The sequence below is a fragment of the Bradysia coprophila genome, unplaced genomic scaffold, assembly GCF_014529535.1.
Source record: "Bradysia coprophila strain Holo2 unplaced genomic scaffold, BU_Bcop_v1 contig_232, whole genome shotgun sequence".
In the NCBI taxonomy this organism is placed as follows: domain Eukaryota; kingdom Metazoa; phylum Arthropoda; class Insecta; order Diptera; family Sciaridae; genus Bradysia; species Bradysia coprophila.
In genome coordinates, this window is record NW_023503493.1 from 20,356,840 (window position 1) to 20,383,079 (window position 26,240).

A 26,240-nucleotide genomic window follows, 5' to 3' on the forward strand; every position below is an offset into this window, starting at 1 on the left:
TTCGACGAATCAGTAAATTTTTGTTGAACACCAAAATTCATCGAAATTTAGGCATTTTTTACTTACACCAAGATAAATAAATTCTGAACGTTGACATATGATGCGATGGAATGCACGCTTATTTAAAAACTGATTATTTTAGGACAATTTTCTTTAAAATGAGCTTAAAAAGCGCCAGCATAGCTCCGGTAAACTTTAAAATAATTTATTATATAGAATGGCGTTTCACAGTAGAAGATTGTCTGGATTCTCACCCAGTTTATTTCGAAAATGTCTATGTCTAAGAGTTGTCGCAACTAAATTTTATGATGGATATCCCAGTTTTTTCTTGAGTTTTCGTTCTTCTGTTCAATAAAACGGGTCTAAACTTCTATCTTTGCAAATAACGTTTTTATTTTAAATCTACACCTCTCATATTCATAATTCTATAATCTACTACGATCGCACAGATTTTGTACTGTGTTGCGAAATGATCGTGATGATGATGATGATGGTTCCTTAACTGTCAAACATCATAGTTTCAAAATTTTAGTTTTTTTTAAAGGAATGGCCGATAGTGTTTTTTCGCGGAGATGTAAGATCTAAAACTCAAATTAATTGAAAGTTGTGAAGTGAAAATAGTTCCAAAATAATTTCGTGTGATTATTCTGATGGATATTAGTGTATTCAATTCGTGAAAAATACGACAAAATATTAGAGTTCACCACACACAGGGGGTATTTATTAGTCATACAAGACGAATAAATTTTGTGTTTTTTTTTCTTGTTTTGCTTTAATTATTGAGTTGGCGGTTCGATTTTTTTTTTAAATTTCGTTTTTGATATTCTCGTTTTTTGTTGTTGTTATTTTAGCTACTAGTGTAGAATATTTGTCTGTGTTCTTGTTTAATACGAGTCTCATAAACGAAAACATTTTAGTTGTTATTGTATACATAGCTTATTCATTCAATCATTTCTTGTGTATATTGTTTCTCACATTATGTTTGATTTGTTTTCGTTTTCTAATTGATAAAAAACGTACTCAAGCTTTTGAAATTCCTTGGACCCAATAGTTCAATGTATCGGCAACAGCGACATCATTCAAATTTTAATTCCTCATTTGCACAATAATTTGTTTGTAATATTTACGGAAGCAAAACGACATGCATAACCACCTCGTTGGTCTTTTAAATTTTGAATTCAACCTAAAAATTTGATTTCTCGAACAAAATCCAAAATCATTGCGGTCATGAATATGGACAAATGTTTTCAGTATTATCAATTCGTCTATAAAAGCAAACCAATAATAAAACGCTTTTCACATTCAACCGCTAATTTATTAGTCAGATGAAATTCAGAGAATATCTTGAATCTCAGTTTGTACAATTCCAAGAAATTAATTTTATTTTCACAAAGTGCCCTGGTAAACAGTTGTTGATACTCCGCATAGTTGCTCGTTAGAACGAAATTCCACACAATGAATTCAGTTCAGCACTAATAACATGACCGAATTGACGAAAGTGTAGCACTGCAACTGATATTTAAGTTAATGATTGAAAAAGCGCCTGGCAATGATTAAAATGAAAGACAGAATGTCCGAAAGGCTGTACGACATAGTTAAATGTGGATCTATGACAAAAAGATCACAGAATAAGAAACGTTTCACGCCGGTCAATTACAAACTACGATGGTTCGAATTGACGAAACATTTCTTGTCTTATTTTGATATTGAAAATGTGGAGGTGAGTGTTTATTTCCGTTTATACAACTTTTTTTTACTAACAAAATTCTAACACATATTTTATCTAGCACATTTCGCAAATATTTGATCATCAATTTCTCTACTCATGTCACAGTTGTAAACAGCCTTATTGTCAGTTAACTCACAAACTATACAGACGAAAGTGATTCATTCTTTTGTCTAAAGTATAAAGTATTGCTCAAAAAAGTGCTGTAAACCCGTAGAATACGTCTGGTACAATCTATTTTTACAACAAAAGCATAAGAATTGAACTCTTGGATTTTTTTTGCTCCTACTGTTTGAGTTAGGGGTATAGCCCTCATTCATTTCTTATATCACTTTATTGCGCAGATGATTTTGGCACTATCGACTCGAACACTATTCATTACAGTTTTGTCAAAGCAATTTTCTTAGAACTTTCAAAACTGTCCCTCTCTTTTGTTTTGAACGTTATTGACGAAATATGCGAACCTAAAGTTTCAATAGAATTTTCTCGTACCTTGATGGTTAGATTAACCTTTTAGAAACGACAAGGGTGCGTCACATGATCATTAAATCTGGAACTTCTTTTGTTAAAATCTTGTACTTCATTTCTTTTAACATTTTTTAACCGAATACTATCGTGTTACAGGCTATTAACAGATGATTAGCCTTTTCTGTACGGTCTACAAGGACTGGTGATTTGTTTACTATGTTGTCAGTTTACAGTAAGATAAAATTTTCGTGTTCAAAGTCCTGTTAATGGGACGATCTTCTTTCTCGACTCTCAGTATTGTAAGCCTTAGAATTAAAAAAAAAAAACAATATTTTAAGAGAATGGAAAGTTATCCCATCCTCCCCTTTTTCAAGGTTTTTCTGCACTTTCCATAATCCATTAATTTTCAGACCCAATTAACATAATTATGCACGAGATGCAATTCAACGTAGTGGAAATTTGAATAATCATGAGTCTCGAAATTGCTTTGTTTTCCTGTAGAGCGAATGAGATTTATCATTAAGCCAAAATTGAAGTGCCTTTTCCAATTCACCATCGATGTTTTAAACAAACCAGCAGTTAAAGAAATCTTTTATTAAACAAAACCTCATTCTGTGACATAAATTTTGATTTACCACTTGCTGTATCACCGATTAACAAAGCTTTTGCCAAATATCAGACATAAACACATCCACTGCAGATATAAATCATTTAAAGGGAAACAATGACCTGCAACAGAAACGAACTTTTGCGACGGAATGACCGTCTTTCAAAACAAAGAATTCAAAATCCGGTTAACTTATCCGAATGATACTGACACCTTAAAAATGTGTCCAATGTCCGAAACACATTTTGCTGAAGTTGTCGATGTGATTTATTCCAATCGAAATAAGACGGATGAGCTGAATTTACAACAGTTTAATCATAATAATAAAAGGTTTTCAGTTCGTTGGTCGCTCCACTTCAAGATTTTGCTATACATTTTTTATGTGTGTAATTCCTCTCGAAACATATTACCGATTGCAACACACTTCGACACCACTGTATTGTTCATATTATCTAATTTACAACGCATGCGCCATACTCAGTATATGTGAGTAATATGTGATACTAATCGCCAAAAAAAAAACTTTGGGGTGCAGTTGAGGCCGGTCTTTTAGCATATATAAATCGAAAAAACAAATAGATAAATTTAAAACAAGCAGGCAAGAAACGACAAAATTATAAGTTTTAATTAAACAATTCGCTTTGTTACACGAAACCGTCTGTTCGGCACAACATAAACATTTGTGAATTCATTTCACCCTGTTCGGAAAGTCATCTGGTGTGTAACCATTATACTGTTGGATCCGCCCTTCGCAGAAAAATTGTGTAGTTCGTTCGGTTCGCAGCAAAAGTGTTTTTAATTCAATTCAGCCTCTATTTTCCGTTCTTAAATTGACACAACAATTTTTTTTTTGTTTATTGAAATTGTAAATGGTTCTAATTTAACGAAAAACGGTCTTGTGCGAAAAACAATTTCGAAAGTGGAACGGAGAATATTACAAAATTGCTTTGTCTCCCTAATTGAATTGAGATTCAGTTTTTGTTCGAGTATACGGACAGTGTTTGTTGAGGAAATAAATGGTTCTTATGGGGTGTGAATGGTGAACGTTTTAATGTTGTTTAAGAGTTTGAATTTGATTTAAACAACAAACATAAAATCGATATAATACTCGGCGCTTGTTTAACTGGATATGGATTTGATACAATAAGTTGTTCTGCAGTTACATTAGCGTACATTATCCACAATACAAACGTTGCGGTGTTTACTGTCGATCAGCCAATCGATAAAGAATTCTACCCTTCTGTCTTCTCTGTTTTGTAAGTAAAATAGAGAATAAAATAAATGCTGACGGAAGTTACGCTGCTTTTATAAAATGTAGAGGGCTTGTCACATCATTTTGCTTGATAATTCGTAAATTGTTTCCTTAATAAAGTGATGTTCTGAGTGCTGTGTATTGAAATATAGGATTACTTCACATCCTTTGTTTAGAAGTATCACTTATAATGCTTGGTGTGAATACGATTATGATATTCATGGAAAACTTTTGACTAAAAATATTTCCCTAGACTTACTTCCGTTCGATTCATTAATTATGTTCAAACACATCAAACACAAAACGTTTTTCCGTAGTTTGTTATCAAGCTTTGTGTATTCTCGGAATTCACTTGAATTCAATGTAAATTGGATATAAGTGCTGAATGTGATACCAGATTGTCGGCTTATCGAACAACATTTTTGTTAATTAATGTGTTTTTGTAGCTCCTCTTAAACCTGACATTAAATACGTCTACGACAATATAGCATAGCGTTCCTAATTAGCATTCATAAGTGGTGTGTTCTCTGATACATTAATTTGATTTATTATTTTATTGACAGACGAAATTTGATAATTTATGTGCAGCGCGTTTTTGCTCTGCTGTCGGCAAGCTACTAATAAAAATAGTAGTTTAGGGCAGCCGGTTGATCGATTTTTTTATTAGAGGTGGACGGAACGGAGACAGACGACAGATGATCAGGTCATACATTACAGTTTTATCGCTTGAACATCACCGCTACTTTTAATAGTTTTTTTTCTGTTAATTTAGTTTTAATTATGATTTACTGATTTCATGTTTGTGCTCAAACAAACATGCTTTCTGCAAATTAATACCAAGAGATTGAACCGATCTGTGATATGTAGTGCAATTAAGTAGGTTTCATCTAGAGAAATTAAAGAGAACGTCGTGCTTCTGAGGTACTCTGTAATATTTCTTTGCTTTCGTCAAATAACGACTAACAAATAATAACTTAACCAATGGATTGACCATTGACAAATGTATACATTTTATCTCGTAATTGCTGCCTGTTATAATATTCTCTGACTAGCACTGTTTCCCGGCCTTCGGCCGGGTCGTACTGTACCCAGGGAAAAGTTTCGTTATTATATTTTCGACCCTACGAGTCGTTTTACATATATCGTCTCATTTTCACTTATCTTAGTTGGGTAGTCAGATAGATCTTATCAAAGACATTACAATAAAAACCTTACAAGACATTTATTTCAAATTATCGTTTTTTTCTGCAAATTTATTGTTTCGATTAGCCGCAAAATTATCAAACATGCGTTTCGTTGACTCATAGCGAGGCAACCATTGGACGTTCCGTTCACTACAGCGCCTTAGCTAGAGTCGAATATCAAAGCGGGCTGAGCCACGTCTTCAACGTGGCGATTAATCTTAAATTTTCATCCAATAAACTTTTTACCAAAAATGCTCTGAAAATGAAAATTTTCTTTGAAAATACGTCTCCAAAAGTTAATCGAAAAGTCAAGGTTAATTACGAAAAACAACCTTAGAAATCCGAATTAATCCGAACGTCTGCTAAATTGTATAGAGCTGAAACGATATTTTTGTTTTTTACCGTCATGTCATATGATCAAGTCGGTGAATATATTTTAAAAACATAGCTAACGCCTTCCCGTGGCAAACGCCTATTCAGGGCCACGGAGACCCGTACTCAGAAGTTTGGAGTGCAATAACTTTGAACAACCATAAATGTATTTTGTAACCACACTGCATCACAAAAACCTTCGTTATAATTTCTTCTAACGTTATCTTCTGTTGAAATTGCTAGCAGCAATTTCGAAAGCCCCGTCCGAAGTAAAATTTATTAATCCAGCATTTCCCTCAACGGCTTTTTTCAAATTTTTCACATTTAACTAAAATTCAAGATGGCGGCTTGCGGCCATTTCGTTCGACAACTAAAGGCACTTCTACCACTTTTAATTATCGTTACCTTTCAAACAAAAAAAAGTTCACGAAAGTCGGATAAAATTTACTTAAGATATAAGCAAAAACATTAAAATTCAAGACGGCGGCCAACGGCCATTTGGTTGGGGTATTATAAACATCACAACCACTTTACGATTGTCTTTACCTTTCAAACAAAAAAAAATCATCAAATTAGCATGAAATTTACTCGAGATATAGGCAAAAGCACCAAAATCCAAGATGGCGGCGGCGGCCATTTTGTTAGGACTCTAGAAACAGTAGCATCGTGTCACAATCATCAATACCTTTCAAACAAAAAAATTCATGTAATTAGCATAAAATTTACTCGAGATATCAGCAAAATTCACTACGTTCACTGTACGGCCGAGTAGCATCGATTAGGCTCACTCCAAGAGACGTAGCTCCCGATCCAATGAACCGAATTTCATGAACTTTTTTTTCCTTGAAAGGTATATGGTCAATACCTATGAAATGGCGCTAAAATAACCGAAATCCGATCGTCCTTTCCTGTTATATTGGCAAGAAACAGTTGGAGCCCTCCGCCAGTTTCACATCAACGGCTCTAGCTCACGAGTAGGACTTCCGATTTTCATGAATTTTTTTTAATCGACAGGTATTGCAAATACCTTTCATTTGACGCATCACACATGCGTCTAGCGTTTAAACTGCCGGAGATATATTTGAAAAACCCTAAATCACTTATAGGGCCCTAACTTTGGAAGGGCCACCCTAGATTGCTCATCTTCGACCTTGAATCAGCATTTGATATTACCAAACGGGAAAAAAAAAAGAATTTTGGAAAAAAGTTGCGTTTTACTCAAGTTATCGTGCAGACGGACGGACAGACAGACAGACAGACAGATTTTTTTTTTCGCTGATTCGGCATCTCTGAGTAACCCCAAAAGGTTTGCCCTTACTCAGGGATTCCGATTCGGCTTGTTACAAACCCAGTAGTAAACGCATGAGACCCCAGTACTTCGTACGGGTCTAAACAATCTTTGAGGTGCTAGTGTGAGGTCCGAGGCCGACTTTTAAAAGACAAAATTAATGATGCTCCGATATTGTTTTTTGAAATGACTTCGGACGGTGTTTTTTAAAATCTGTTTTGAGAAACGGTCCCGCAGCTTCGTTGACTTCGTCAAATACTTCTTATTTGGAAAATTGGCTCCCAAAAACTGGCTGGTTGACTTGGTAGAGGTTGATTTTAAAATCGACATCGACCGGTCGATCATTTACAAGTCGTAGAGCTGACCAGTTGATCCGTTAGAGGTCGATTTTGAAAAACGGCTTCGTACTACTGACTGGCTGATCTGTCAGGGACGAATTTTGAAAAACGGTCCCGAAGAGCTGACCGGTTGAACTCTCGGAGGTCGATTTTGAAAAATGACCTCGGACGGCTGACCGACTGACTCATTGGAGGTCCATTTTGAAAAACGCCGTCGGACGGCTGATCAGCTGACGCGTTGGAGGTCAATGTTGAAAAACACCGTCGGACGGCTGACCAGCTGACCCCTAGGAGGGCCGGGTGCTCCGAGGTGCCCCGATGTGCCCCGAGGTGCGCCGTGGTGCTCCGAGGTGCGCCGAGGGGCGTCGTGGTGCCCCTACGTTCAGATTTATATGTATAGATCTGTCAAAGTTATTGTTGGCAACGTGTGTTACTTGTAAAAAATGAAATGAATTTCGGATTTTTTAACGTGCCGAAAACGAGGACATATTTACTGGTGTGAATTTCTCCACTTAAGAATCATTTAAACCGGCTGGAAATTAAACTAACATAAATTCCAAATAACGTCTACTGTCCCAAAGCAGAACTGTAAAAATATTATTACAGATAAATAACCGACCGACTGCAACAACTCCTTGACATTGTCCAAAAACAAATTTAGTCATCGCATCTCATAACTCATAAAATGTGTTAAGGAAAAACCTTTTGAAAGTGACGAAAAAATGAAAAAAGAAAAAAATCTTCGACTCTAAAGAAACGTATTCATAACAGTAACAATGTGATGAACTTGAGTTATTTATGTATTTTGGAATGCATTTCATTTACAATACCAGACGAAAAAAAACATATTTCCTAAAAAGAACGTTTTAAGTCACCATAAAATGTACACATAATAAAATTCACATTCAAGACCACAGATATTTGTTCAGAGAGAGGAAAAAAGACTGTCGCTCCTTTCAAATCAAATGTTATTCTTAAACAATTTTTTAAATGGGATGAGTGTCTTGTTTTGCATGTAAATAGGTAGTAAATTGAATATTTGTCAAAATTACTAAGGGCCTTAAAATTTATGTTTTTCTTTTGTGTAATATGCCCATTAATTAATACAAAAAAAATTCTTATTAAATTTCTGATTAAGCATATGAAATCGAGAATTGACAGGCTTCTGTATTCAAAGCATATTATCTGTGAAAAAAATCTTAGATTAGGGCCGACATTATACGGGGGCTTCAGTGAAAGTCAGAAATGAATAATTTCCTTCAGATGTTTTTCAGCATACAACCAAAACTGCCAATATGTGATTTTACAGTTTTACCACTTCCACACGAGTCCTAGTAACTCACTTATAAGCATTTTTGTTTGTATGAATGAACTAGGTGAAAAACAGCTGAATCAAAGTCATGTTTAAATTTTACTGACGTCAACTGTAACACAATGTTAAAAAAACGTTAGTTCCCTAAAAAATTCTATGAGAGCAAAGCAAGAAACCATAACTGAAGAACTCCATCAGTAATGAAGTGCAGTCAAAGAAATTTTTAGTGTAGACTACGGTGCTCCAGAGCAAGTTCGAAGTTAACGTTAAATGTCTGTAATAACAGATGATTATCCATTACTGAATGATTTTTTAATATTATAAGTGGTCTAAAAACACCGAATAATTTGACGAAGTTCAAAACACCGAAGCTAATCAATCCCGATATAGTTTAGAATCTTAACAGTTTCAACGCACACCATATTGTAAACAAACTTTCCACGATGTGTCAATAAAACCGGGCCTATTTTTGGATTTTTTTTTGAAATTTTTCTTAAAATTTCCAAAAAATTACCAAAAATTTCCAAAAACAGCGAACGTCCAAAAACTGAATTTTTCCATCATTTCGAACGGTTTTGGCAACTACTGAGCTCAGCCTTGTGTTTTAGCCAGCTCTCAATGATTTTGTTTGTTTATTGACGCTCTCATCTTTCAAATTAAGCATGCTCGACTTCATTTGAAAGCTGATAGTGTCAAGAATCAAACAAAATAATTGAGAGTTAGCTAATACGTAAGGCTGAGTTCAGGAGTTGTCAAAACCGTTCGAAATGGTGGAAAAATTCGGTTTTTGGAGGTTCGCAGCTTTTGGAAATTTTTGGCAATTTTTTTGAAATTTTGGGAAAAATTTCCAAAAATAGGCCCTGCACTAATTTAATTTATCAAATTAATTTTGTTCACAAAGCGCGACCCTAACTCTACCAAAGTTCGGCCAGCCGCATAAACGGCAGTCAATCAAAATTATTGGTCCGCCATTTCGGAATTTTTCCTAACGAACTGTAGAACAATTTTTTTTGACTAAAATAACGTCTAGTTTGTGACATCTTAGGGAAGTGTACGTTGAAACTCACGGATCTGTTGAAATTTTGTATTGATCTATAGAAATGCTTGTGGTCTGTAAAGGAAGGGCTAAATTATTTTTGTTCTCGAATTTACTTCTATTTACTTATTATCTAGCAAATGTCAGTTAAAAATTAAACACGTCTTCACAATTTAATCAAAAATATTTTTTTTTGGATTAATGTTCATTTTCCTTTTATTATTATTTTTTCTTAGAAACGAAGAGAACGTGGCCGAATATCTATCAAAGGTGTCCGATTAGTTGAACCAGCTGTTCTTAATAGTGATGGTGGCGATAGTTCAGCACCAGATGTAAGTGTTATTCTCGTAAACAATTAAATGTAAAAAAAAAACTTTTTTTGATATTCATTCCCATTCGTATCGTAAAGTGTGTAACATTTTCTCGTTTTATCTTTCACAGGGATTTTCGTTTCAAATAGGATATTGTGAATCAGATGATCAGTTAACTGGAAGGTCATTGCCACAATATACTTTGTATCTAGTAGCAGCTAATGAAAAGGAACGATCTGAATGGATAGCTGCTATAAGAGCTGGTAAACGAAAAACTTGTTTTTCTTATTTAGAGAAAAAAAAAACTTTTTTTCTTTTAATATTTTTTCTTTCTTTCTTTTTTGATGAGTTTATTTCAATAAAATAAACTAAACTCAATTTGAATTAGAAACGTGTTTGGATTTATTATTCCGAAGTTTGTTTTGTTAGAAGATATCTTCAATTTTTAATTAATTGTTTTCCTTCACAACAAATTTATTTCCCAAACAGATTTAATGGCAAGATATGCAAACGTTTCGGCTTAATATTTTCTTAGTCGGGAGATGTCATTTTGGACCATTTGTTAAATTTTAAGAATCACGACGAATTATCGTTTGACACGTTGACAATAGATCGACCTATGACTGATGTCTCTTGTCTCACTTAATTTACTCCAACGTAAATCCTTGAATTTGCCAATTAAATCACTGTTTTATCAATCACCGCCTGTGTTTCTGACTAATTCCTATATTCACACATTTTATCAATGTAATTTTTCATCGACTTAATAGAATCATGCGTATATACCGAAAAAAAACTCAGCAATTTATCTCGATTATAAGTTTTTTTTCGAATGAAACAAAAAACAATCTGAACGATAAAACTTTTTCAGTTTGTGAGGAGAAGAACACACCAAAATTCTATCGGTATCATCCAGGACTTTGGCTGGGAAAAAAATGGTCTTGTTGCAAAAGTGGAAAGAGGATAGCATTTGGTTGTCAGGCAGCTACTCATTGGTCTGAAACGAATAATAATCCAAGTAAGTGAAATTTACTCCGTTTTTTTATGTCTAAGAGAAAATTGAACAAACAGTAAAACTAAGAATTGGTCATGTACTTACTTCACCACCTAAACGTGGGTGTAACTGTCAACCGTTCAGTCCAATGAAAGTGTAAAACAGGTGTGGTCAATTGTCCGCCCGGAGGACATAAAAATTTGATTTTCGTACTTAAACGCACTCATTTTCATATTATTTTGACATAAAATGTGAGTGAACGGATAACCGAAAATATTCGAAATAGAGACGGTATATCTTCAAGTTACTTCAAGTTCTCTTGGTCTTTTATCAGCATTAATAACTTCCTCAAATTCTTTAAGGACACTTTGAGATGGGAAATGATCTCGAAAATATCATATAGACTTAAAAATAAATAAAAAGGTTCTGACTTTAGTTCCCTTCGGTCGTACGTCATGCCAAGGCGTAGCTCTTCCTGAAAACTTTCTCAAACTATACGAAAAAAAAAAACTTTTTAAATTTGCATTTAATTTGTATGACGTTTTTTGCTTAAGTCAGGACCTAGCTACATGAGAGCGAAGAGGAGCCGAGATCACTCTGGAAACTCTAGAGCACGATCTAAGAAACTGTTATCTGAAAATACAATAATCGATTTTTTCTAAACTGAAAACTTGCTCATATTGCTTTTCGATCAAAATGTAATGAAACTTGTTTCGTTATAATGCTTAGCGTTATCTGTATACTCATATTCAGACAAGAAACCCTATGTGCTGTTAGACTTTTTTGATAGTTTCAATTTAAAATTTAAAATTACGATAGATCATCATCATCATTATTGATTGCGCCTCTTTCCAGATAAGAAAATAAGAGAAAAAAAAATACAAAATCTTAATTAACTTCATCTAATCAAAAAAAAAAAAAATCGTAATCATCTTCACAAGAAAAGATGTTCATAAAAGTCTACTCCATCTGAAATGAATTGACATTCATAATGTACCGATTAATTGTTTTTTTTTAAATCAATCTGTCAGTTAAAAATAATAATCTGAGAATTTACACAACGTTTTCAGTTTCAATAAGCAATTCCGATTTCTAATATTACTTTTTTTTAAATTGAAATGATTTGTTATGACAACTATTAAGTACTCGAAAGAAATGTGATTTTTGACGCAATTCTTTTATTGTCTTGTAAATAATAATGGAATGAAGGAAGAACACTGGGTAGGTGACAAAGCAATGATTATAACTCAAAAGTGAGAACTAAAATCTAGACGAGATAATACGTTAACCTTTTAGTAACGGCTAGCGTATCGCTAAACAACGATTACAGTGATATTCATTAAGTCCATTATTTTGTGCCTTTCCTTACACTTGTCGTTCCGTTGTTTTTATACAGATCTCCGTTCAGTACATCTGAACGTACTTCTCGGTTTACACTTGCGATTGAATGAGAACACGTGCTCACTCACTGATGTATGAGAACAGAACAAACAGCTGAAAACGGTTGTTGAATCTTACTCTATTACTTCTTTAGTTTAGTTCAAAGTGTATAAGTGTTTGATAAATAAATCTATTATAAAATACCATGTTGATCGCTGGCCATCGCTTATTTTTCCCACTGTCGATAACAGATGATTAACAGTTTCTTCTTAGTATGTCTGGTCTGGTGTTTACTGGCTTCGATGTTCAGAAAATGTAACTAAACCTCAATGAAAGAAAATAAAATTTTGAGGCAATTGAAATCATCGATCATGTCGAATGCAAACGGCCAAACGCGGACACAAATAAATTATCTCAATAAAAATAAAAAACAAAAAATTCATTTTATTCTCTTCTTGTGGCGGATCGGTATAGCAAAATTAAAAGTGTGCGCGTCCGAATGTGTTGTTGCGAAGTGAGCACTCTGGGCACGGGTCACTGTCCCAATAAATCGCTTGTAATTGTATGTATGGTATTTAATGTGCATAAAATTGAAATGGCGAACTAAATTTTGTGTTGGCTTTTATTTATTAAAAATTGTTCAAATCATCACCAGAAAATTATCCGATGATAGTTCGTTTCTTTTATATTTAATGTTCTCATATTATATATAGAGCCATTCGGCACAGAATTACATGCTTGACATTTAAGACAGCAATTAATGCAAACAATGATATTTAAAATCAATAATGAAATGAAAACCCCATTTTAATAGAGTATTTTAACTGAATGAATGTGCGTCCTTCATGTGTCTTATCATTGTTGTATTGAATTAAATTAATAAAATAACGAATTTCTGAATGAACTCAATGGAAATTCAGATTTATTTCATGTTCTGTTTAACTATTTTGCGGTGCAGCTACTTTTTTCTCCTCGCTCTAAAGTTAAATTCTAAATTCTCAAGTTGATAAGAATTCGATCAATTCGCTTTATTTTATATGAGAAAAAGATGTTGTCTCGGCAACAACAAATACCTTTTTTAGGCACTAGAGTTTGAAAATACGTAACCTGTCACCAAATAGCTATTTTTCTAACAAGTGCTAATAATTTTGCTCGAAGATCTGAAACTGAACAACAATTGTATGCTCAAACTTCAGTTAAGGTACATTTTAGGAACAAGATTTTATTTAAGGCAGCGGGATCCACATTTTTACTAACGCCACTATTACACATACACACTAGTGCATAAATATATATTAAACAATCCATGACGTGTCCCGTAGCTATAGTTATAACGAAAATCGGTCGAAATCTGTGGGACTTTTCTTAGAATATTTTGGATTCTTCTAAGCTCGGCGTGGTAGCATATGATACAAAGTTCCACTAAGATTGCTATGAGAAAAGTCATGGAATTCGCCATGAGCAATAGAGAAGAGAAAACATCTACTTTTCGTCACAAAGTTGAGAGATCCACACAAAGTCAATTTTTGTATTGACAGTCCTAGGCTTTCCATAGTAACGGAGCAAGTTGGGAGAGTTATATTGTTTAGCCGTGGTAATTCATTATTTTCAAAGAAAATGTAATTTTCTGGATAGACTAGTTATAAAACACACCCGACGTGACTTTCGAATTTTGTTACAGCCTACACATGACACTCAACTAAAGACACTGTGAAATATTTGACTTAGCACAACGCACTTGAAGTGCGTTGCTTAGCAGCATTGTCGCGCGATGCTTCTCTTAGCTTCTTATTTTCTTTTTGAAAATGTAGCAAAATTTGCATCCTGCTATAGCATTTGGAAAGACATTTCAATTAACTTTTTTTTTAACCAACGAACGAACTTGTCTTAATTAAATGGTTTCTCTTGCCTCAACAGCAAACGTATTAAACCAGATCGAGTTTTTGAACCATAAATAAATGCTCATCGCTTAACATTCATCAAATTATCTAAATTTATAAATAAACCACACACACACATCTGAACACACCACGAAAACAAAATTTGCTAAACAAAAGCTTTGTACACGAGGCTTTTGAATTTGCGTAGATAGCACATCAAAGCGTTAAGTAGGTATAAAAAAATTGTCTTTCAATCGAATATACACCGAACCATGTTTCGATGTTCAATGTCCGTGAAGTTGTTCGGTGTTCAATTCACCAATATACTCGGAAAAAAGACAAAACAAAAATCTTCCTCTAATGGATATCTAACCGCCTATTTTCCACGTTATAAATAAACGGTACAATGTGCTAATTTAATTAATTCGTTAAAAAAATTTTAAACGATGTCTCTGATGATATTGTTGATTTTGATGGTACGATTTTTTTTAGAAATTTGCATTTTTATTTGCGTGATTTAGGGGAAAAACAACTTTCAACAGGAGGATGTCTAAAATCGAATATATAATTGGTCGCAAATTAATGTTTGCTAATCTTTTAATTCTGATTAGTGGTCGGCTGTTTGTTTTCAAGTGAACGGCGCGTCATTTGAGGATGTAGGGATTTTTACTTGAGATAATTGATTCGTGTTAAAATGTTTAATCCGAAATTTGATCATCTAGGAATCGTAAAACTTATTTTTGGATTAGACATTCTTTAAATGGATTCTTTACCGTGAAGCTATAATGGCACCTTTTTGGTCAAATGTTGAAAAATGTAGATCATGCCGTCTGCTACATTTCTTCAGTTGGCCAAAAATGTGCCGTCATGGTTTCACGGTGAAAAGTCGATTTAACGAATGTTTTGACCAAAAATAACTCATTTAGTCTTACGATTCTTTATCCAGTAGAAACAGAATTGTGAGTAGGTAGTGTATCGGTTGTATCAATATCTATTCTATATCTAGGTCATATTAGAAGAGCTCACGAGCGCTTAATCCTGTCTTCGAAAGTAGGGGAGAACCATGATTTTTTTTTCATTCTTAATCGATTTGATATCAGTTTAATTACATATTCTCAATATCAAATGTGTCACCCTGCTACCACTTTTACAGCCATTGTGAATTTTCAAACGTTAAATCATGACCATTAAACAAAAGTAAAAATTCAATCCTGCTCAACAACATTTCGTTTCTTTTCATTTATTGCATTCGTTCATTGTTTATATATTGGTGTGCGGCCGTCTGCAAGCAAGACACAACACAGCTAAAGCATGGTGAAAAAAAGCATATTGGTGGCTTAGACCTCTGAGGTCCACATTTCTTAAATCGACATTTAGTTTTCGTTGAGTGTTTGCTGATGCTCGAAGATCGGTTATATTTCGTCTCTTGTGCTCTCGGTTGTACATTTAGTTAAAAATGGTTGGTTGATTAAGTTTTTTTTTCTTTTTGGTTCTCTTCTTGATGTCTTCTTCAGAGTTTGTTTTATTTCACATGTCTTCAAAATAGTTTAATGATAAATAAATGTCTGTTAAATTGTGTAATAGATCTGGTTATTTGTTCAACGAGTTAACAGAAACAAAAAAAAATTGAACGTCGGTTTTTTGTGTGAAACAAGTTTCTGATAGTGTGACAAAATCTACTAAAACTTTTTTAACTAATTTTCATTTAATATTTTGTATGCGCTTTCGATGGTTGTTTTTCGTTTCGTGTTTCATCTATGTTGAGAAATCAAATAATTTTTTTTTTTGATTTGCGAATGTGAAGACGATGGGTATTACCTTGACATTTTGTAGAAAAAAATAAATAATGAAAAGTGTGGTGTTGATGTTGATAATTTATTCATAACGAAACTAAGATTCTAATTAATCAGTTAAAGTGACTTTCGGAAAGGGAAATTCCATCCGTCCATTGCTTCCATAGAACCAGCTGATGTCATGATAATATCGTCGACATTGGTTTCGAGATCGAAGTCAAGAAAGTGGTCACATAAATCTTCCACTGAATATTATTGCTCAATCGACTGAACAGTCACATATATTTAACGTTATGTCTTCAGTCAAAAGTTTTTGCAAATTTAAAAAAAATGACAACGTATCGCGATCAATAAATTTGAATTTCAACTTTGCGCTAACACTTTTCTAAAACCTAAAAAAACCTAATAATCGAATCACAATCATTTTACCTCCATACCGTTGCATATATTGCAACAATATTACCTGTAACGTATTGCCGAGAGAAACGTGACAAAATTATTTCTTAAGAATAATCGATTCTTATATGTTATTTCATTTGGGATTTATAGAATAAATAAATTTTATAAAATTTATATGTTCTCTGTCCCCATTTCTCACGAAACTTGCATGCACATAAACAATACAAATAAAACTTGAATTTAATTGGGACACTTTTGCTGTATATAAATTTATTTATTGATTTGCTGGCTGGCTAAAATCAGACAGGAAAAAAAAACAATCTTTTTTTGACTTCTTTTCTTTACGTTCTTGCATTTCTTGTGCATGGACGGAGAGCTTAAGTGACATTTTCGGGTATGCAAGTACATACATGTCTCGGGTACTACGTGCATTTTCGACCGTATTTTATGTTCATAGAGTTATTAAAATTCAAAAGAAATATGAACGCGGAAGATTAAACGGAATGCATCATTTTCGCTTAACTGAATAAATTCTTTTTTATGGACTCTCATGTCGAAAACAAGAAATATTTAGTACAACAAAAATTGATGAAATTACTGAAGGAAGAAAAAAAAAACTTTTTCAAGACGAAAAAATGATTTAAGAATTATATGGGTTCTGGCATGTATATATGACGTAGGTGCAAGGTGGTGTTAATGATTGAATGTATACTTAAAATGAATGGAAAATTAATATAAATTTTAGAGTAGGCATAAAAATATGATAATCGCATACAAACAAAAACATGTATCATCAATTACAATTGTACATTAAATGGTTAGTTTACCATCATACCATCGCCAACACATCGACTCTCTCAGCATACAATATACGAAATATGTAATAATAATAATAAAATAATGATTTTGTATTGCTCAATCAACTCGCATATTATATCACCCGTGTGATCAAAAATATTTAATTCTGTCAGCATATTTACATTTTCGAATGTTCAATCTTTTTGAAAAGAATAAATTACCGATCCCATCCATTGATACTTGTTAAACGCCAATTTTTAATTCAAGTTTCATCTTACGAGAAATGATAAATAGCTCGCGATTATTTAATTCTTTTATGAAACGATACGTTGAATCGTGTGTACAAGCATATAATACTGACACTGTGTTGTATATTAATGCCGGGAAAGGAAAAGAAAAGGTATTTCTGTATTCAATCGTTTTCCAAGCTCAGTTTCATCTTTCTTTATTACAAAAAAAGCCGTGTCCGAACCAAAATTCTATATCATATTCTAATTATACAAAATGTTATATCGACACATTGCGTTCTGAACTTTAATAGGAGTGTTGTATGTGCGTTTTGGTTATATCGGTTTTTTTTTCTTTTAATTTACAAAACCAGAAAATCACACAGTTTAATGACCAGGCAAATTGAAGGTACCAGCAAGTTAAAGAGAAGTTGTTTCCAGTGGTTGTTATATATATGCAATATTTCTATATAATGCAGTCTATTTCTCTATCGAGTTTTATAACAACCATACAGGCAGTTTCATTAAGATCAAGTTTTTCGCTGATGGTTTTGCCAAGAAGCAAGATGATTTCGATAAAATTGAAATTTTTATAACAAGAAATTGAGGTTCGACTTTTTTTTGGACTTTTTCAGTTCAGAAAAGTGTGTGTAGCTTCTCTTTATCGTTTAAAACGATCTTTAAAATATGTCTATTGATCCCAGGATGGGTCAAAATTCTTAGATGTTTGAATGTCATCAATTTTTGTCAATTTTTCTTTGCTTGACAAAGTACCACGGCGCTTTTGTGTATGTAGAATCTTTGTTTTCATTTCATTTAATATTTCGGGCATATTTAACCTTTTATAAATAGAGGTCATATCGCCAGAATAACATATAAATCTCTTACTTCTTTTGCTTTCATTATCGGTTAGTGCTTGAAATCTTCTACTTCATTAGTTTTTCTGTACGTTTATTATAAAAAAGCAATGTCCAGAGCCAATCGCTTATTACTGCCGTCGTTATTGATAACAAATGACTTGCCCTGACTTGCACTTTCTAACAGCAACATTTCAGAACACTAGAAAAGCTTTTCTGTTTATTAAAACGTTTGGTCTCACTTTAAATTTAGAAGCGACCAACTTATCGCTATAATCATTAGGTCTGACAATTCTGTTGTTCCAAGTGTCGCCCAGTGCTTGATACAAAATCTTTAGTTGCTGTCGTTAACAGATGATTAGCGATCATCTTGTCACATCATTCTTCTTTTAATTGTCTCACTTAAAAAATAATTCTTTGTCATTTTAATAACAACAGCAGTTTTTTCATCAATCAAATAATGTCGAGAAGGAGTAATCCTTTGAGGGCTAGTAGATTCTTCACAGAATTACAGCTGATACCGAAATCTTATACAACCATTATTTCCAGTAGGGTATTGTAGCCGACACAGTTACCTCGCATTCTACAAATTCTGATTTTTTTATCTGCAAAATATCATAACTGTAAACAATTTTTAATTTTAAAATTTTTACTTTATGAGGGTAAAGGTAGACGTTTTGTTATCGCTTATGCTCAAAGAAACACTCATTTTCTATAATGTACACGGTCGATTTTAATGCAAATTCGCACAATATTATAATGCGCATTGTTAGTGTAAAACGTCGTTCAGCGCTCTAACGTGAATTTATCTACATATATCTGGCTGACCGTTATTATGTTTCGTGTTCATTAAGCCTAATGGAAATATCTTTTCTTCCATAATACCACTCAAACATCATAGTCTATTCCATCCATTAAATGTCTTTATTTACTTACCCAGATACAAGTATATTCTAAAATGTCACAAGCATTACTTAATTACCGTAGAGTACAGTTAAATATTTTCGGTTTGTTTGTTTTTTTTCCTTCGAAAAATGCTTTCGGTGATGATAAGAATCAAATGGTTTTGAGAGTGTGGAAGACAATGGAAAGTCATTTTAACTTTAGAATTTCCGTAACAGTTTAAGTTCCAACTTGTAAACGGTATATAAAATCTGTCACAGTCACAACCATGAGTAAATATTTCATTAAAAATTTGTTTCTGTTTGAAGAGCAGATTATTCTTTTCCTGTTCAATGAACTTTATCTATAACATACGAACTGAATGAGTTTTCTTCACACATTTAGCTAGTGTACTGTTTCTGTGACATAAATTACCATTTTGTATACCTAAGACTCTCTGGATGTGGATACCATAATGTGGTTATCATAATGCAAATTTATTTACACAAAATGTTAAGGTATATATCACCGCATACATAACAATAATAATTCTGCTTTCAACCAAACGAGAACGACATAAAGTTATTGTCGAAAAACACATTGGAAGCGCACTCTGTAATATTTGTTTTCGTAAAACAACAACAAAAATTTTTATTTGAACTTTCTTCGTAAATCTAGGTGTGTGCTGTACATGTATGTGCTAATATTAGTTAAAGTAAATACCAGTTATCTGTGTCGAAACATCGCGGCTGCTTTGAAATGAAGAAAGAATACCATTATTGCCTGTTGCGTTGTGATAAAATAAGAAGAAAAAATCTAATGAACAAAAAGTGGGATCTATAAAAAAAATACAAAATTGATTAGTGTGTGTTGCTCTTGTTGTGGATGTGCAATTGTGCATGCATGAAAATCCCAAAGAGAGAAAATAAAAGGAGAAAATTGCACATAAACGGAAAAAAAAGAAATTTAATTTTTCTTTCGAGAAAATCTTTCAAATATAATCGTCGTTTACCTTTCTTGTAATTATATTTTTTAAACTTAAATGATTCCGTGCGTGAGTTTGACCGAAACTAGCGTTCTCGGAAACATGAAGGAACGTGTTAAAGAAATGAGAGTGTTCGGTTGCCGCTTGAACTTTTGGAATAATATCAGCGCTTCCTTGGCTACAGAAAAAGGTTTGTTGAACACCAAAAAAAGATAAAAAAAATCTTGAATAAATATTTGTATGCATATATGGTTTAAAGCAGCTACAGCTACATCATCCGACATCATCATTTCAATGAATTTAGAATTCTATTGAATTTTAGATTTAGAGTTTACAATTTACATTAATATTCAAAATATGTTAGCTCAAAAACACCAAAACATTTCTTCTTTCAATAGATCAGAAGTAAGAAAAAAGTCTTAAATTCTCAGTAAAGTCGAAGCCTTTGTAATAACAATAAACGATCCATGTCGTATTGAATAAGATGATAATCAATCACGGATCATAAGCTAAAGTCAATTACCCTATAAAAATGTATTTTGATGGACAGCCACGGGTCGCGAGTCATAAATGGTTGTAGCAATCTATGCTACATAATATTTTAATCTCCTTATATAATGCATTTAGGGCATATATGCGACGGAGAACAGTGTTCAATGATCTTTGTTCATAAAATAGTTTCCAATATTGAACGAAGAACCAGGCTAAAATGAATTCTAAACTGAAACGAATTTATTTGTGTATTTAAACGTGTGTGTAACTACCACACCGATAAAAAAAGAAAACAATTCGATGAGACTTGAAACTTTTAATTTATTGCTTATATTGATGACGATAAAAATGATTTCAGTGGTAGGTAAGTGGTAGCATTAAATGTTCGTTTTTTTTTTGTAGCATTCACTTTTTATAGTTCTGTGAAGTGAAGCCACAAAGAATAATAAAGTTGTTTACGATTTCGTTGAAATGTAACTTTCGTTGCGAGTCATTTTCTTTATTTATTTTTTTCCTGAGACGCAGACGGTCTTTCACATATGTCATCTGTCTTTTGGTTGGATTAAGCCGAAAGTTGCTGCAACCACCAACGTTGATATGCAATTTACTATACAATAATGTCATAATGCTAGAGAATTGTGATGGTCTTAGTTGTGATGAGATGCTATTTATTAACAATGAGAAATGAGATTTTTTTTTTCAAAATCCCTTTCCCTCTCTTCTTTATCAATAGTCTAAAATACACAATTTCTTGACCAGTTGTAATTATCCTGGTAAAGGCCTTTTGAGACGTGAGACTAAGTTTTTCCATCTTTTTAGACTTTTATTTTTATCCAGGTAATTCGGACTGGCCAAGATTCGCAAGGGAAATTAGATTTTTAACTCCAAATCTCATTAAATCAGAGTGAACTTCTCAGGCGAAACGAGAACTGTTTTTGTTTCTATTATCTGTAAACATCTAGGACGTGATTTACTGATACTATGGGTCTGATACGATCCAGTAAATTACAAATTAAATTGTCAAGTTAACACCTAGACCTATTTTTTTTTGTGGACTGTACATGACTACGTGCTTTTTCATCTGAATTGCAAAAACTTAAAAAAAGTTGGTAAGAAGCTACAAAGTCAAACAATTTCGCATTTAACGTGTTTAATGAAGTGATCTTTTAGGTTTCTCGTTTTTATTTGGCAAATACAAATGAACGATACATTTTGGTAGCATTGTTTTAAAATGTACAATTAATGTCGACATTGTGCGGAAATCGACTTTAGCTCGTTCGTTCAGCTGCTTTGTGCGTGCATTTTGGATATGTGTTTATAAGGAAGTTGTGTCCATAAACGTAATTTTGAGTAAAATGAGTCCATAATTTAAGCCCTTTTAAATGTGTACTTTTGGACAGTAGATTAACTGGTTAAATTAGTTAAAATCAGCTGCACAATGTCGACTGTTTCTTTGAAATTGAATAGGAAAAACATTTTATTATTTCGCTGACAAATGGCCGGTTCTATACAGATTGAAAGTGCCGCGCCGATCGAAGAAAAGAGTATTCTATAAATTTCAATTAAAGGTCTTTCGTAGTAACTATTGAGCTATTATTACGATGGATATATATACTAGGTCAACCGTTTAGGACTTGTTTATAATATATATAATTATACTGTTCGCTCCACTTTTTATTCAGTTCTATTTCGTTCTGGAGTTTTCACATATCGATTTTGTTACTTCTTTTAATCGAAATGGTTTCAAGAGATTGATGCATAGTTCATTGGTTTTAACAAACTTTTTGTAATATAAGATTAGTGAGAGACAATTTCAATTACTTGCTATTTGTATAGCTGAAGTTCAGTAAAGGGAAAAATTTAACCAATTCTAGCGAGAAGAGACAAGATCCACATTTACTCATTGTATTCGTATGTCTGTAACAATAAGAGAAACACTGAACCGGTAACATTCGCTACAAAAAATAATTACTTTGACGGTCTACAGCAACCAGGTACAAAACATGAAAACATAAAAACACAATTTCAAATGCCATTGTATCTTCAATTTGGTAAATTACCATCAAACATATTGTACCATTTGAAGCTGACGATGACCTCCTTTTACTATACGAAATCTTTTTTTTTTATCTAATCATCACTTGTACTATTCAACAATATGCTCAATCGTGTTTAGTATCAATATAATTTACAAAAAAAATATTTGAAATTGGTTACGCACACCAGCAATAACAATTTCAATTTTATACTCGTATATATACATGGACTTGAGAAAATAACAATTTTTGTATTGCTTGTAGTTCTTGTTTGTGTTATAGTTGAACATTCAGAGTATAAAGCAATTTTTATTAGAAAAACTACCAACATTAAAGTGAACGTTTTTTTTTGTTTAGTTACACAAGTCGTAAATATACAAGTGTATTTTAATGGGCGTTCAGAACAGCTTCTGACTTTAAGTCATTTCGTTTAAATTGCTTTTGAGAAACGATCGGAGTTGTAAATTTTATGGGAAATTTGTTCAGAATAATTTGAAAGACAGTTTTCTCAGAGTCTTAATTTTTTAACCACTTGAAGGAACAAATCCTTGTTACTTTCACTAGGTAGAATGTTTTTTTTAGGCTATATGCAAAAGACGGGCGGTTACTCCCTTTTATTCTTATGACAGTTCAAGTGTAAGAGCGAAAAACAACTTGCAGAACTAGAAACGGAAAACCCGCATCCTAAAACCGTTTTCCACACCAATTGACAGGGTACATTGCTATTCGAGCATTGAAGTCTTTTTCGTTCCATAAATTGATGAGCTTTTCGAATTCATCCGTACCAAACTTGAGAGTGCTTGATGCGAAGCCACCTTTACACGTTCACTCACCTTTACACACGGAATATAAGTTCATTGTATATATGTACATTGAGTTTTATGTAGACAGGTTTCTTACATTACACCTTATGCATGGTTTTCCAGTCACTTTCAACATTACAGACACTGACATTCGTTTGTGTCCAATAGAAATAAATTTAATTTGTTTTCATAATATTGTTTGTAATGTAGTATAGCGTTGAACCTTTATTTGAGTGTTTCTGTTTTTTTCCACTTCGTATCAGAATCTGTTTCACTTACAATTGCAAGAAGACTTAGATTTCTCGTTGTAACAACCGAGTTTTTTTTTTGTTAAATATCTTCAGTTAACAAAAAAAGCGAAGAAAAATCAAAATGGAGGTGCAACGATAATAAACATTAAAGCGAATTATTTGTGTAATAAACCAGCTCTATAAAAACTAACTGAAGTTAAACAATCCACATCCATCATTCACTTGTTCAATTGTTTTAAATAATCTAAATATTTATACAAAAAAAAACTCGAGTGGAAACTTGTTCTTAGAAAGTGTTTTCTTTTAATAAAATGACGCTTTTGTCTGCTTTAAGATTTGGTAAGACTTTACAACTTTTATTTGTCAAAGCCATTAGCAACTTAAATTTTATCATTTTCACTACACAAATACGCTTTTTATTTATCACGGACAGCTAAAATACTTTGTTGTAAAATCTCACGATGTAACTCCATAAACATGATACGAAAAGAAACAATGGGTGATTTGTCTTATAAGGTTGGTCTTCCGGATTTATTTAATTTGAACTGCAAGATTGTGCGTTTCAATTGAATTTTGTAAATAAAGTCATTAAGTTATTGAAGCAAAGCGAATAGGCTTTAAGTGGAAGCCAAGTTCTGTGAAACATTTCAAGGTCTTCACATTTTGTGTAATTTTATCTTGAATTTTAAAGGATCAATTTAACAAACATGCAGGATATTCCGAGTCACCTGCTCCTTTTACTGTCATTACAAATAATTCCTTTCCTTCAACTAAAATCGAACTTTTAGCCAGAAAATTTGAATGGAAAAACCAAACAAAATACAACAAAAGAATTCACGCAAAAAGATATTTCAATTTCGCGTGTATCGCTCGTTTCCCTACGTGTTAACAGTTATAATAACTTTTAATTATCGTTACACATTTGTTAAATTAAATATAAAAAATCCGCCTGCGGCACATTAACTTTGGCTCTTTCCGGGCTGCAAAAGTAAAAATAATAACAAGAGAAAAAAAAAGACACTGAATGAATCCACAGAAAAATATATTTGGTTCGCCTCCGGAGTTTTACGTACGAAAATCAACAAATTTTATTTAGGTGTTAGGCGTTAATAAATATTATAAAGTCACCACAAGTCTAAAAAAACCGGCACTTCGAATCAATCGAGTCAATTAAGCAACTCCGGTTTTCAGTATTAGTGAATGCATTTTAGCGTCGTACTGGTGGCACTTGATCTAAAAAGCAGAAAATATGTTGTACTGTACAACGGAATTCCAATGAATTCGGATGCACTAAGTGAGGGTATCATAATTTTGTACGAAACTATAACTACTATGTGCTGCTGTGTGTTTATTTAGTAAACGTTTAGCAACGTTTTAATTGCTATTGACAATATATCGTGAATAATTTATTCATGATTATTAAATGTGAAAATACAAATTAGTTAAAACTACATCGATTACGTTTAAATGGTTTCATTTAGTAATTTATTATTAAGGTTTTAATCATGGGAACAGATCAAAAGGTGATTTAATTGATATAATTAAGTTTGTGTGTGGTTTTCTTAGCATAAGCGAAAAAAAATGCCCACAATTATGTTTGCTAGCTTACCAGTGAAATAGTTATTAAAAAAAAATTTAAATTAAATCTTTCTCACAAAGTTTTTTTTTTCTTCACATTAACATCTACAAAGTATACAATATCCACCAGAATACACATAACAAACATGCACGGCGTTTGACATACTATTATATTTCGTTAACATGAATAATTGTTTCAGTTTATTTTAAAAACAATGTAAGTAAGTGCTTCAAGGCCAAACAAAATCAAGTTTAAAATTGAATTTATGAATTTGTGAGCGTTTGAAAGATACCAATTACTTAAAATATTATTAATCACACTTAGAATGCCATCGCCAGCATCGTATAACATAGGAATTTTGTTTTGTTTAAATTGATTTGGAATCGGATGAAGAAATTTTTATTTAATGAGCTTTTTTTGGGGGGCATCCGACATCTTAAGGTTGTAAATGTCAATTTGGTAAACTTAATTTATAGTGCTTAGGTGTCGTTCGTAAGAGACGTCCCGTTTTTAAGGACGGAGAGTGGTACAGTAGAACTTTGCCATCAAATATAGGAAATACATGGACATGTGAGGGAATTAATTTTTTCATAAAGAACGCCTGCTCAATATTCGGATTCATTTGTACATTACAATTAAGTTAAATTCACTTTCTTCATTGACATAAGTTATACTGAAAGAGGGTTTTGCACCCCTTACTTATACTATTCTCGCCACTATTGTCCTAAACGGAAAGCCTATCAAATCCTTGGGTCCATTAATCTATTTTCAAAAGAGTTTCGTACAAAATCTTTTACTTCATTTGTTTTAACGTACACGTTATTAACCAGATGTCATCACTTATTTTTGTCGGGGCTGTAGATAAACTGGGCTGTGAAGAGTGTTTGAAAGTACTAACTGATTTATACTGTAAAATAACCCTTTCGACATAGTTATAGTGTTTGTAACCCATTTCAGACGGCTACTTCATCTGTTGACGACCACAAAAAC

The 26,240-nt window shown here is 32.8% G+C and overlaps 1 protein-coding gene across 4 annotated transcripts in view; it reads left to right on the forward strand.

Annotated features, from left to right (window-relative positions):
* The first annotated feature begins 516 nt into the window (after positions 1–516).
* Positions 517–26,240, forward strand: part of LOC119075656 (tyrosine-protein kinase Btk29A) — a 35,431-nt gene continuing 9,707 nt past the window's right edge. The window contains exons 1-5 of one of the 4 annotated variants that reach the window (XM_037182160.1): positions 517–716; positions 1,395–1,720; positions 9,820–9,915; positions 10,025–10,157; positions 10,766–10,912. In XM_037182160.1, the coding sequence (XP_037038055.1) occupies positions 1,550–1,720; positions 9,820–9,915; positions 10,025–10,157; positions 10,766–10,912 (547 nt within the window). In that variant the 5' untranslated portion in view covers positions 517–716; positions 1,395–1,549. Of the gene's footprint in view, positions 717–1,394; positions 1,721–9,819; positions 9,916–10,024; positions 10,158–10,765; positions 10,913–15,494; positions 15,608–19,782; positions 20,280–23,605; positions 24,011–25,098; positions 25,195–26,240 lie in introns of those variants that run through there. The other 3 variants (XM_037182161.1, XM_037182162.1, XM_037182164.1) reach the window with 3 other exon arrangements.